The sequence below is a fragment of the Periplaneta americana genome, chromosome 17 (assembly GCF_040183065.1).
Source record: "Periplaneta americana isolate PAMFEO1 chromosome 17, P.americana_PAMFEO1_priV1, whole genome shotgun sequence".
Lineage (NCBI taxonomy): Eukaryota > Metazoa > Arthropoda > Insecta > Blattodea > Blattidae > Periplaneta > Periplaneta americana.
In genome coordinates, this window is record NC_091133.1 from 125,510,394 (window position 1) to 125,523,638 (window position 13,245).

At 34.1% G+C, this 13,245-nt stretch overlaps 1 protein-coding gene across 1 annotated transcript in view; it reads left to right on the forward strand.

Annotated features, from left to right (window-relative positions):
• The window catches only part of glu (structural maintenance of chromosomes 4-like protein gluon), a 53,228-nt gene that overhangs the window by 21,299 nt on the left and 18,684 nt on the right, over positions 1–13,245 (forward strand). Inside the window, exons 8-13 of the mRNA XM_069816364.1 lie at positions 1,300–1,421; positions 3,324–3,564; positions 5,090–5,292; positions 6,398–6,582; positions 9,020–9,261; positions 10,845–10,971. Coding sequence (XP_069672465.1) covers positions 1,300–1,421; positions 3,324–3,564; positions 5,090–5,292; positions 6,398–6,582; positions 9,020–9,261; positions 10,845–10,971 — 1,120 coding nt within the window. The remainder of the gene's footprint in view (positions 1–1,299; positions 1,422–3,323; positions 3,565–5,089; positions 5,293–6,397; positions 6,583–9,019; positions 9,262–10,844; positions 10,972–13,245) is intronic.

Genomic DNA, 13,245 nt, shown 5'->3' on the forward strand with positions numbered 1-13,245 from the left:
ACACCTATGGAGAACATGAAAATGTCCGCTATTCAGAAAGGCTCATGACGGTGCTACATAATATGAAAGTACAGTACATGATCAGTATTAATTGTGTAACAAATTGTTTTTGTGTTTGTTTTAGTATGTAATAAAATCTGCATAGTATTCATTAATTGTACAGTAATCCCCCACATATCTGCGGGGAATACGTTCCAAAATCTACGACAGACATGTGACACTGTGGATAATAGTGAACCCTATAAATAAGTTCGTTTCGATAACATACATAGGCTACCTGTGATTAGGAACCTGAATTTTAAGAATCTATTTTCATCAAAATTAGCATCTATTTTTTCAAAATTAGCATCTACTTTTTTCCAAAGGAAACTCTGTGCATTCTACCTTTCATTTCTGAAAAAATAACATTGTGAACATTTTGATATATTTTGGGGCATTGATTGCTTATTAATATTTTGTGCGAGATCGTGCGTATTTGCTTGTTTTCCGCACAGACCCAATACGCGGTAAGTGTGAAATACCACATTCAGTATTCCCAACGTAACACACATAACAATTTCCCTCTTCTTACCGCTTAAGTGCGACATTCATTTTACTGCTTTAGGCTTTTAACATATTATTTTTAGACACTTTTAACATAGTAATAATTATAAATTGGAAACTTACCAGTGCAATTTCACCTAAATTGCAATCTTAATTATTGTTTTTAAATATTTGCAAAAATTAAGTAAAGTCTACTACTCCACGAAAGTTATTGCATTCCTGATACAAGTAACATTAAGGAAGCCGTGAAAAAATCAACAAGATTCCAGATGCGGATGTTATTACTGCAATATGTTATATAAATAATATTGTTAAAATATTAAAATGAAAAATAAATCATTACATAACCTTACCGTTTGTTTTAAGTTCGCATTTATAGACTGGGGGAAAAAAAAGACAGACGTATATCACGGCCTGCTGGAGTATAGAAAACACAGAAAACATTTTATAGCAACAATGTTGAAGAAAGATATTTTGGTTTTCCGAAGTTGCCGTCATTAAACAGAAACCAACATGGAGATTTCATTGCAACTAATTAGAAATTCGTCTTTCAGGTATGTAATAAACGATCTTCGCAAAAAATATTTTACGATACACGAGCGGTATGTTTGTTTTCATGTTCTCGGAAATTAAAAAAGCTCAACTACGTTTCGCTTTTTCAATCTTTTCCTCGACCATGAAAACGTCAACATACCGCTCTTGTAACGTATATTACTATTACCAACACTTAACTTCAGTTTTTATTGTTTTACGCAGTATGACATTGCCAAAGCAGAGTTGGAGATTTATGTGAGCAGTGAGCAGAAGGAACGCACGAAACTGGAGCAGATCAAGAAGAACTATGACACTGCATCCAGTACTGTAGCAGGGCGTAAAGAGTAAGTACTCCACACCATCCATGAGAGAAACTCAGAAAGGAGTGTTACACGAGACAAGGGTGCTATCAGTCATTCTGAAACGATTTCCTTTCGTACTTACGTTTAATCACTTATGCAGCCTTGCAAATAAGCATGGAATATTTAGAGGCCCCTTGAAATCCTGAGGCTGACTTATAACCTTTTTGCTCAGGATATAAATGACATGTTGAGTGTTCCAATAAGCCGATATCTAAATATATAAATTACACAATGGCCGTCAAAAGCTTATCTTAAACAGAATTTTGTTTCAACTACATACATGATGAATGTTTTCGACTACATAGAGCCATCTTCAGTTCTAATAACCTTAATGAGCTTTATGAATACATTGATGAAATATAATTAGAAAAAGACCTGTGTGCACGTATGTATAAATACAAATGAATGATATTAGACAACAATCAAATATTATAAATAGGTTGACAGTTAAAACATACGATTTAAAATTTACGTAAGTTATAAAATTGTCATGTTATAAAATAACGTAAAACATATTCAATTCAAGAGTACAAACATAATATCATATATGAGGTTACATAGTAAGATAAACATAAAGGGTACAATGTTTTCATAACTGGAATGTTCCTCTTATTATTCATGTCAGCGTGTGGCGTTCATTATATTTCATATTGGTGTACTGGTAGTGGAATCCTCAGGCATGTAAGATTAGTCATGTACTGATATGAATGTATTGTACCCTTTATGCTTTTCTTAGTATGTAATCACATACATGACATTATGTTTGTACTCTTGAATTGAATATGTTTTACGTTATTTTATAACTTGACAATTTTATATATGCAAATTTTAAACCATATGTTTTAACTGTCAACCTATTTATAATATTTGATCATTGTCTAATATCATTCATTTGTATTTACACATACTTGCACCCAGTTCTCTTTCTAATTATATTTCATCAATGTATTCATAAAACTCATAAAGGTTATTAGGTCTAAAGATGTCTCTATGTAGCCAAAAATGTTCAAATGAATTCTGTTTAAGATAAGCTTTTGACGGCCATTGTGCAATTTATATATTTTTGCTCACTGTTTCAAAAGATAAGTCTTTGTACACTTGTTTTAACTCATATCATTCATCAAGCAACTGAACTTTACTGAATTTTGGAAGGGAATCTTTGAAATGTTCTGCCAATCCGTATTTATTTGTTTCCAACTTCAGCTAAATGCCGTCCAACTGATCATTTAGCATCTTCCCATGTAGACATTCTTCATAGTTGTATGTTAAATGTTAAATGTTATGTTTTATTTAACGACGCTCGCAACTGCAGTGGTTATATCAGCGTCGCCGGATGTGCCGGAATTTTGTCCCGCAGGAGTTCTTTTACATGCCAGTAAATCTACTGACATGAGCCTGTCACATTTAAGCACACTTAAATGCCATCGACCTGGCCCGGGATCGAACCCGCAACCTTGGGCCATAGAAGGCCAGCGCTATACCAACTTGCCAACCAGGTCGACCTCATAGTTGTATGCATTTCAATGGTTTGTACTGTTGAAATTGAGCCATCCACTTGCGAAAGTATTCATTTGCATTACTATATATCCAACAAGTGTTTCTAAATGAAAGTTTTCCTCTGGAACCAAAAAAGAGGGTATTTCTTCATTTTTCGTAAAATCTGTTGAACACTTCAACTTAAAAATAAAAGAGGACATGTCAGGAAAAACGAGAATTTATGATAAACCTGTTATTAATAATACTAAATATAATAAAGTTAAAAGGCCTAATGAGCTTATATTAAGTAAGAAAAACCTATATTTAAAATAAAAATAATTAATTCCCTAGAGATTTATTTCGATTTTTCTGGCAGACATATGAAGTTGTGGTGTTGCTTGCCCACAGTGAGATTGAAGCACTCAAGACTGGAATTCCTGAAGCAGAGAAGCAGCTACTGGATGCTCAGATGGAGCTGGCGAAAGTGAAAGAAGAGGAGACAGCCGTGTCTGCAGAACTGCGCGCGCAGAGGGCGCAAGTGGAGGAGACACGGTCTTCCATGCAGGCCACTCGCTCCCGTGGGCGTGTGCTTGACTCCCTCATGGAGCAGAAGAGACTGGGGCACTTGCCTGGTATTTTTGGCAGGCTAGTGAGTATGTCAGAGGATCACGTAGCTATTCTCAGATATGTAGAGGCACGATTTTATGGAGAACCACGAATATGCGAACTGTGTTAATGTGCATAGTAAAAGGTTAAATTAGGATTTAAACTGTTCCTAACCATTAATACGTAATTTTATGCTTTTTATGCTACACTCTTTCAACACTTACACAGGGTGGAAGGGGACCAATGCACCAAAATTTAAGAGGTGATTCTACATGTTAAATGTAACTAAAGTTTTATTACACCTTTCCTTTGATGAAGCACCATTAAGCAGGAAAAAATTAGTCTAAACTGTGTTTTCATTCTGCAACGGACACTAACAACAATCTATGTTGCCAGGCGACGATGGAAAACAAAAGATGTGAGAACAAATTAATGAGATGTATATAAACAATTAATTGAATACTTTTTCAAATTTAAGTATCTTAATATAGGGATGGATTGAACGGGTTACAACAGCAGCTTGTCTATGCGGATGACGTGAATATGTTAGGAGAAAATCCACAAACGATTAGGGAAAACACGGGAATTTTACTGGAAGCAAATAAAGAGATAGGTTTGGAAGTAAATCCCGAAAAGACAAAGTATATGATTGTGTCTCGTGACCAGAATATTGTACGAAGTGGAAATATAAAAATTGGAAATTTATCTTTTGAAGAGGTGGAGAAGTTCAAATATCTTGGAGCAACAGTAACAAATATAAATGATACTCTGGAGGAAATTAAACACAGAATAAATATGGGAAATGCCTGTTATTATTCGGTTGAGAAGCTTTTATCATCCAGTCTGCTGTCAAAAAATCTGAAAGTTAGAATTTATAAAACAGTTATATTACCGGTTGTTTTTTATGGTTGTGAAACTTGGACTCTCACTTTGAGAGAGGAACAGAGGTTAAGGGTGTTTGAGAAGAAGGTGCTTAGGAAAATTTTTGGGGCTAAGAGGGATGAAGTTACAGGAGAATGGAGAAAGTTACACAACACAGAACTGCACACATTGTATTCTTCACCTGACATAGTTAGGAACATTAAATCCAGACGTTTGAGATGGGCAGGGCATGTAGCACATATGGGCGAATCCAGAAATGCATATAGAGTGTTAGTTGGGAGGCCGGCAGGAAAAAGACCTTTGGTGAGGCCGAGACGTAGATGGGAAGATAATATTAAAATAGATATGAGGGAGGTGGGATATGATGATAGAGACTGGATTAATCTTGTTCAGGATAGGGACCAATGGCGAGCTTATGTGAGGGCGGCAATGAACCTGCGGGTTCCTTAAAAGCCATTAAGTAAGTAATACAGGGATGCCATTTGAAATTTCTATAGGCGGGGGGGGGGGGGAGGAAAGGGGGTGAAACCTAAAATGAAATTAATACTGGTTTTAAACTTCCCCCTCAATATGTAAGCTAAATTTAATTGAAATAAATAGTTATTTAGAGTAGGAAGTTTTGAAATGAAAGCCGATATGTATAAGTAACATTAAGTGAAGTAAAAGCAGCATTTGTTTCCATGCAGGGCGATTTGGGAGCTATAGACAAGAAGTACGACGTGGCTGTATCCACAGCGTGTGGCCCTCTGGACAATATAGTTGTGGACACTGTGAATACAGGGAAGCAGTGCATAGAGTTCCTCAAGAAGAATGACATTGGACGGGCCACCTTCATTGCTCTGGAGAAGCAGGAACACTTATGCGAGAAGTTCAGAATACCCATCAGTCCGTGAGTTACCCTATATTGTATATCTTAATAGTGATATGAGAAGGAAATTGAAAAATCTTCCACCTGTTCAAATTGTTGCGTTCTTTGCTCTTTTGCTTTCAGCCTCAGGAGCTGCACTCGTATTATTCATTCAATATTAGGAATCATCTTATCAAAAGGAAGCCTTAAGTTGTGTAATCTTTGAGGCTGTGTCAATACGAACTCCAAAACAACGCCATTGTCACATTTGCTTTGCTATAACAATACTGATGTCGTAATATTGGAATAGCATTTTCAGTGTAGTGCACATTTTACTGAGACTTAATTTCTTCTAAAACATTGTAATTAATATAAATAGATCATTTTCTTAATTAATAACAGTGTATATCTCCAATAAATGATTTTTTAGCATCGCCACAGATACACTTGATTGTGCTTGTCACTATCTCTGTCACTAGAGAGTTCTTGAAATTTATATTTTCCCGCCATTCAAAAAATATTTTGATATACCTCTTGCACAAAAGGGAAGATCTATAACTGAAACTTGATTAATATATTTCAGTATTATTTGTATTTATCCTGGTAATAATAAACAGTTTGACTCGTAGACATTTTGTTTTTCAGCATTAACTTCCCATGATTTTATGAGAAGATTCGAAGAGAACGGCAGTTACATAGACGTTCGGCTCCCCCCTACTACCAATAATACATAATACAATATGGCAGTTGCTGTTGTCTGCGATGCAACGAACTTTTCTGTTGATTTTCGAGTTCATTTTTTTCCTGGTTATTATATGCTTATTTAAGTTGTGTTAACTCTCACTAAGTGGTTTTATATTTTATTTTATCCGTCCTAGTATTTATTTTATTATTGTAAATATTTTTGTTTTATTACTATTATTATTATTATTATTATTATTATTATTATTATTATTATCATTATTATTATTATTACTTCTATTATTTCTATCATCAAAATTATCATTGATCTCTGTTAAATTTATGTAGACTACTGGACTGTACCTGAGCACGAGCATATGCTCATTTTGGGTATCTATTTCATATGTATCATTTCAAATGTTAAATTGTGAATAAATTTGAAATTTGAATTCTTCCATGTTGATAGACCTGAGGGAGTGCCACGGTTATTTGACCTGATCCGTGTTGAGGATGAGCGTGTACGACCAGCCTTCTACTTTGCTTTGCGGGACACTCTGGTAGCAAATGAATTGGAGCAAGCTACTAGAATAGCTTATGGACGACAGAGGTACAGAGTTGTTACACTGGATGGGCAGCTTATAGAGCTGTCAGGTTAGTCATTATGATTGCTTTGTTCCATATAAACATCCAACTGAGATATCTTAGTGGTAAAAGTGAAATATAATTTTACTTCCTCTCAGTGATACAAAATAACCTCTGCAGCCAGAAACATTGTTAAGCGTTGCATTATATAAGAGGGATTAGTTAGTTCTTTATTTATTTACCATTTTCAGTTCCATAAGCTGTTCAGGACTGATGAAATTGTGACGTGAATATCTTGGAGTAATGTTGGACTGAGAATGGCTGGGAAGACAATGTTATGTGATTCATCTTGTGATGAAACAGGGTTGATGGAAACATAAGCTTGGGTGTGCACCCAAAGGTGTTTTATTAATAACACTGTACAAAAAATTTCAACTTTTTGTCAGTCACAAAAATGAAAATATGCTATTTTAGTTAATTAGCTATGCTGATTTCAATTCAAAAATCCGTTTTCTCTATCACCTAACAGTTTTTTGTGAGGACGTGTTCAATTTTTCGAGTATCATTGTGTATTCATACTTTGTTTTTAGAGATGTTTTTGCAATGATATTGCTAAAATCAGTTCATACTTCTTGACCAAATGATACATTATCCAAAACAACCAAATTCATTTTTCTAGTATTTTATGTAACAAAGTAAGCTAAAATATAGAAAAATTTCTCACTTTTCAAAACTTCTTCCTGGACGACTTATGCCAATAAGATAAGCTTGGAAACATCTGCGACAAGTTGCCAGCAGTAATCAGCAAGCAATAACAAAACAGATTTTAGTTAATAAACACTGTTTCTAAAAATAATTGCTACAAAATTGTATTTTAAAAAATGCGTTAAATACAAAAATTTCTTGCTATAATTTCATACCAGATTGAAGAGTTTTTTAAAAAGATAGCTTTCAGTGTGACCACTAGATGTAGCAAACAAGTCCACAAAGAATCAAAACATACATAGGGACTATTCCATATGAAATTGATCAGTAAAAAACCTCGCATTTTTTTAATATTCTAATTTTTTCCCTATTTATACAAGGTGCTGAGGACAGTGCATTTTCAAAAATATACTATCGAAAGTTAAACGGTTTTCGTACTATTGAGCGACAAATTCAGCGTATTTTATAAAAATAAGCCTCTTTCAGCGTTCAGGACTCTGGAACCATTTACTGCAGAACATTGAACGGGAGTTCATTTTGAAGCTGACATTTGGTAGGTTATGTTAAGAAGTAATCCTTATTTTTATTGTACACAGAGAGACAGATAATCTGATTTTAGGCTTTTTGCTCATTTGTAAAAATGTAAAAAAATATTGAGAAAAAACCTTGCATTATTAAGAGGGATTCGGCATTGTTTACTTAGTGGCTCGGCAATAAGTTTCGAGGGTATTAAATAAATTATTTTCACACACCTAGACTTGAACGGCGCAGTACCGCACGCACTGGCCGAAAGATGAAGATAAGCGAGCGTTGGGCGTCATTTTACTCCTGTGTTTATGAAAACTTGTGATAAAGCCAGCCCAGCTATGCGCTACTAGACGAAACCACGTGTTTGTCTCCTGGCCTTGCTTCCCTCAGCTAAATCCCGCCTCACAGTCAGCTGGTTACTTCATGCGCGTACTATTTATTTTCTTTATTTGATATTTTCAATACTTTCTTATCAACGGTGCACCAGTAAAAAATATGTGTTTATTTGTACTTCCAATGCGGAATCTAACCATATATTTTAAAATATTTTTTCGTGGTCAAAGGCGACTTAATGAAGAAAAATCTAAATTTCTCCATTTCCATAAAAAGTAAGAAAATTTGTTTATATGTCAATATAAACTTTAATTTCTCAGCATCAAAATAAACCATGATTTTGATCATTGGGTGAAAGGGTTTCGGAGCTACAACAGTTTAAAGTTGCTAATTTTATAAAAATACGATAAATTTAAATATTTTAAATTTAAACACTATGAAGTTCTGATGCCTCAAACTTTGCACAAAGCATTGTATCGCAGTTGTCAACTGACAGAAAAAGTTTCATTGTATTTAAAATTTGCAAGGTCAATTTTCTCTATATTTCGGTCGATTTGAGATGGAATAGCCCATAGTGTAATGTTCTGTGTGGCCTTAGCTTAAATCTTAGACACAGATCTGTAAGCCATGCTAGGGATTTTATTGCCCATTAAAATCCACCATTCTCAGCCAGGTTTGAACAAGCAAACCTTGAATGCAAGGCTAGCAGGTGACTGCCACAAGCTTACTGATGACAAGTATGTCATTTTGGACGTGCCCAAAATTAAAAAAAATTGGCCACTTTCGCCCTCCCTCCAAATCCAAGAACTCCAGTGTCTGTGGAGAGTTCGGAACATGTCTTCTTATTTTGTGTGTACTTTTCACAACAACAAAAAAGTTCAGAAAATTTCTGTGAGCTGTATCTGGGACAGTCATTCGTTATTTGTGTGTTGGTCTCCAGGCACAATGACCGGTGGCGGTAGGGAGGTGTTGAGAGGTAGAATGGGGCAGAGTGTTATGGTGAGCTCTACTGGTGCAACACCCAAGAAACTAGACCAGATGGAGAATAAGCTGAAGAGCCTAGAGTCTCGTGCCCGCCAGTTGCACAGCCAGCAGGTGGCTCTTGAGGATCGCGTGGCCTTGCTGACTCAGCAGCTGCAGACCATGAGGATGGACCTCAACAAATTCAATATGGAGATAAAGGTAGTGCTGAACTCTTTAGCCATGAAGGATGGAACTCCACATACATTCATTGATTTATAACACCTTCACTAACAACACATTACAAAGAAAAGGCATACAATTTAAAATTAAATTTAGATATCAGTAATGGATTGAATAATGTATACCATACTAGAGTAAACAGATTTCTTGCGCTTGTGGAAATTATCAGCCTCAGCTTTGCATTGAACACTAAACTTCAATAACATCTTTTTTTTTTACCCTCTCATACTATAAATTACTATTCTTATTGTGTGTAACAGACCTAAGCACTGAGCATACGTGACACACAGATTTTTATTTTGCACAGCTAAACAGTCTTGCTTTCCACATGATAAAACATGAAAGACAAATCTATTTTCGCACTTAGTTTGAATGTTTTACTTCACTTTCACTTCCATTTCACTTCTCGCAGCCTTCAATTCATTTAAACTTTTTAATTTCTTCACCTATTCCCTTCATACTTACTTACTTACTGGCTTTTAAGGAACCCGGAGGTTCATTTCCGCCCTCACATAAGCCCGCAATTGGTCCCTATCTGAGCAAGATTAGTCCATTCTCTATCATCATATCCCACCTCCCTCAAATCCATTTTAATATTATCTTCCCATCTACGTCTCGGCCTCCCTAAAGGTCTTTTTCCCTCCGGCCTCCCAACTAACAATCTATTTGCATTTCTGGATTAGCCCATATGTGCTACATGCCCTGCCCATCTCAAATGTCTGTTCCTAATTATGTCAGGTGAAGAATACAATGCGTGCTGTTCTGTGTTGTGTAACTTTCTCCATTCTCCTGTAACTTCATCCCTCTTAGTCCCAAATATTTTCCTAAGCACCTTATTCTCAAACACCCTTAACCTATGTTCCTCTCAAAGTGAGAGTCCAAGATTCACAACCATAAAGAACAACCGGTAATATAACTTTTATAAATTCTAACTTACAGATTTTTTGACAGCAGACTGGATGATAAAAGTTTCTCAATCGAATAATAACAGGCATTTCACATATTTATTCTCTGCTTAATTTCCTCCCGAGTATCATTTATATTTGTCGCTGTTGCTCCAAGATATTTGAACTTCTCCACCTCTTCAAAACATAAATTTCCAATTTTTATATTTCCATTTTGTACAATATTCTGGTCACGAGACATAATCATATACTTTGTCTTTTCGGGATTTACTTCCAAACCTATCTCTTTACTTGCTTCCAGTAAAATTCCTGTGTTTTCCCTAATCGTTTGTGGATTTTCTCCTAATATATTCACGTCATCCGCATAGACAAGAAGCTGATGTAACCCGTTCAATTCCAAACCCTCTCTGTTATCCTGGACTTTCTTACTGGCATACTCTACAGCAAAGTTAAAAAGTAAAGGTGATAGTGCATCTCCCTGCTTTAGCCCACAGTGAATTGGAAACGCATCTGACAGAAACTGACCTATACGAACTCTGCTGTACATTTCACTGAGACACATTTTAATTAATCGAAGTAGTTTCTTGGGCATACCAAATTCAATAAGAATATCATAGCTCTGTAAATATGCTTCTGATGTTCTCATGGGGGTTTTAGTTTTCTGCAGAGCAACTTCCCACCTTGAAAAAGCAGCTGTCACAGCAGGAGGAGAAGGTGAAGGCAGCAACCCCAGATCCTGTCAAAGTCAAGAAGCTGGAGGGTGTTGTCACCAAGACAAAAGCAGGTATGTCCATCATCTACGTAGTCTTGACACCAAAATTCATAAAACAAACGAATTCTAAGATGATATGACGAAGGAGCTGCGAGACAGTGACATTTCTACATTAATAAGGACTCTCAACTTGTGTACTCTTACAAGGAGCTTATGTTAACATCTCTCCTCAAATTGCGCACACTGATCTCCACAGCAGATATAACAATTTATCTGCCCATAGAAAGTATAAGGGTATGTATGTATGTATTTATTAACACTACAATTGGGTATACACCCGGTGGAAGTGATATATAATAGACAATAATTACAATTACTTGAAATAAAATAAAATACACGTAAATGAAATAAAATAAAATAAACGTAAATCTATAAATAGTAGATGCAATAAACCTAGGACTATAAATAAAAACTATTCTATAATAATGCCTACGATAAGCAAAGTAAATCTAACTTATAAGTACTTTTATTTCACCCAACTATTACCAATTTAAGTAATTACATATCACCTTAATTAATTACATACCAACTTAATTACATATCATCTTAATTAATTGCATATCACCTTAATTTATTTACATATCAACTAAATTACATATCATCTTAATTAATTACATATCAACTTAATTACATATCACCTTAATTAATTACATATCACCTTAATTAATTACATATCATCTTAATTAATTACATATCACCTTAATTTATTTACATATCAACTAAATTACATATCATCTTAATTAATTACATATCAACTTAATTACATATCACCTTAATTAATTACATATCGTCTTAATTAATTACATATCATCTTAATTACATATCACCTTAATTTATTTACATATCAACTAAATTACATATCACATTAATTAATTACATACCAACTTAATTACATATCTTAATTAATTACATATCATCTTAATTACATATCACCTTAATTTATTTACATATCAACCAAATTACATATCATCTTAATTAATTACATATCACCTTAATTTATTTACATATCAACTAAATTACGTATCATCTTAATTAATTACATATCAACTTAATTACATATCACCTTAATTAATTACATACCAACTTAATTACATATCGTCTTAATTAATTACATATCACCTTAATTTATTTACATATCAACTAAATTACATATCATCTTAATTACATATCAACTTAATTACATATCATCTTAATTACATATCATCTTAATTAATTAAATATTACATTAATTAATTACATACCAACTTAATTACATATCATCTTAATTAATTACATATCATCTTAATTACATATCACCTTAATTTATTTACATATCACCTAAATTACATATCATCTTAATTAATTACATATCACCTTAATTTATTTACATATCTTAATTAATTACATATCATCTTAATTAATTACATATCAACTTAATTAATTACACATCACCTTAATTTATTTACATATCAACTAAATTACATATCATCTTAATTAATTACATACCAACTTAATTACATATCATCTTAATTAATTAAATATCACATTAATTAATTACATATCAACTTAATTACATATCTTAATTAATTACATATCACCTTAATTTATTTACATATCAACTAAATTACATATCATCTTAATTAATTATATATCAACTCAATTAATTACATGACACAACTTAAATAATTACATTGCACCTCCAATTACATTTTCAGTCTAATAAGGCTGGGATTATGACCAACATTCATTTTCGTTGCTTTCATCCATACATTGAACTTCTACCGAACGTTTGGAGGTTGTGTATTATGATCGATGTTCGTGACAACTATAACACACTGCTGGCCATATTGAGTATTGAAATGCATACTCCTGACAGTCCAATTGTTTATAATAAACATAGAATTTAGGGTAACTTTGTTAGAGCCATCATAAAATATTAGAAAATCATGTTGCAATAGAATGTTGCAAAATGACATGCCTGTATTATGGCAGTTAGTATATGATCCTGAGAGCAGCTTATTTTTTATCTCTATTTTAATTTACTTAGAATGGATGAATGTGAAGGGAAAAACGTAATACGGCGAACGCAAAGCTCTGCCCACGTCCCCTTTCCACTTTTCCCCTACAAGCTCACCACACACCCTAGCTGGAAAGAGTGGAAATAGGGGTTTAGGGTGGGGTGACATCTAGTGTAGGAAAGTGGAACAAAAAGAGTAACGACATCTACGAAGCAAAAGAGGAACTTCGTCCTGTCAGTCTCTCTCTCTCTCTCTCTCTCTCTCTCTCTCTCTCCAGCCTCTCCTTCTC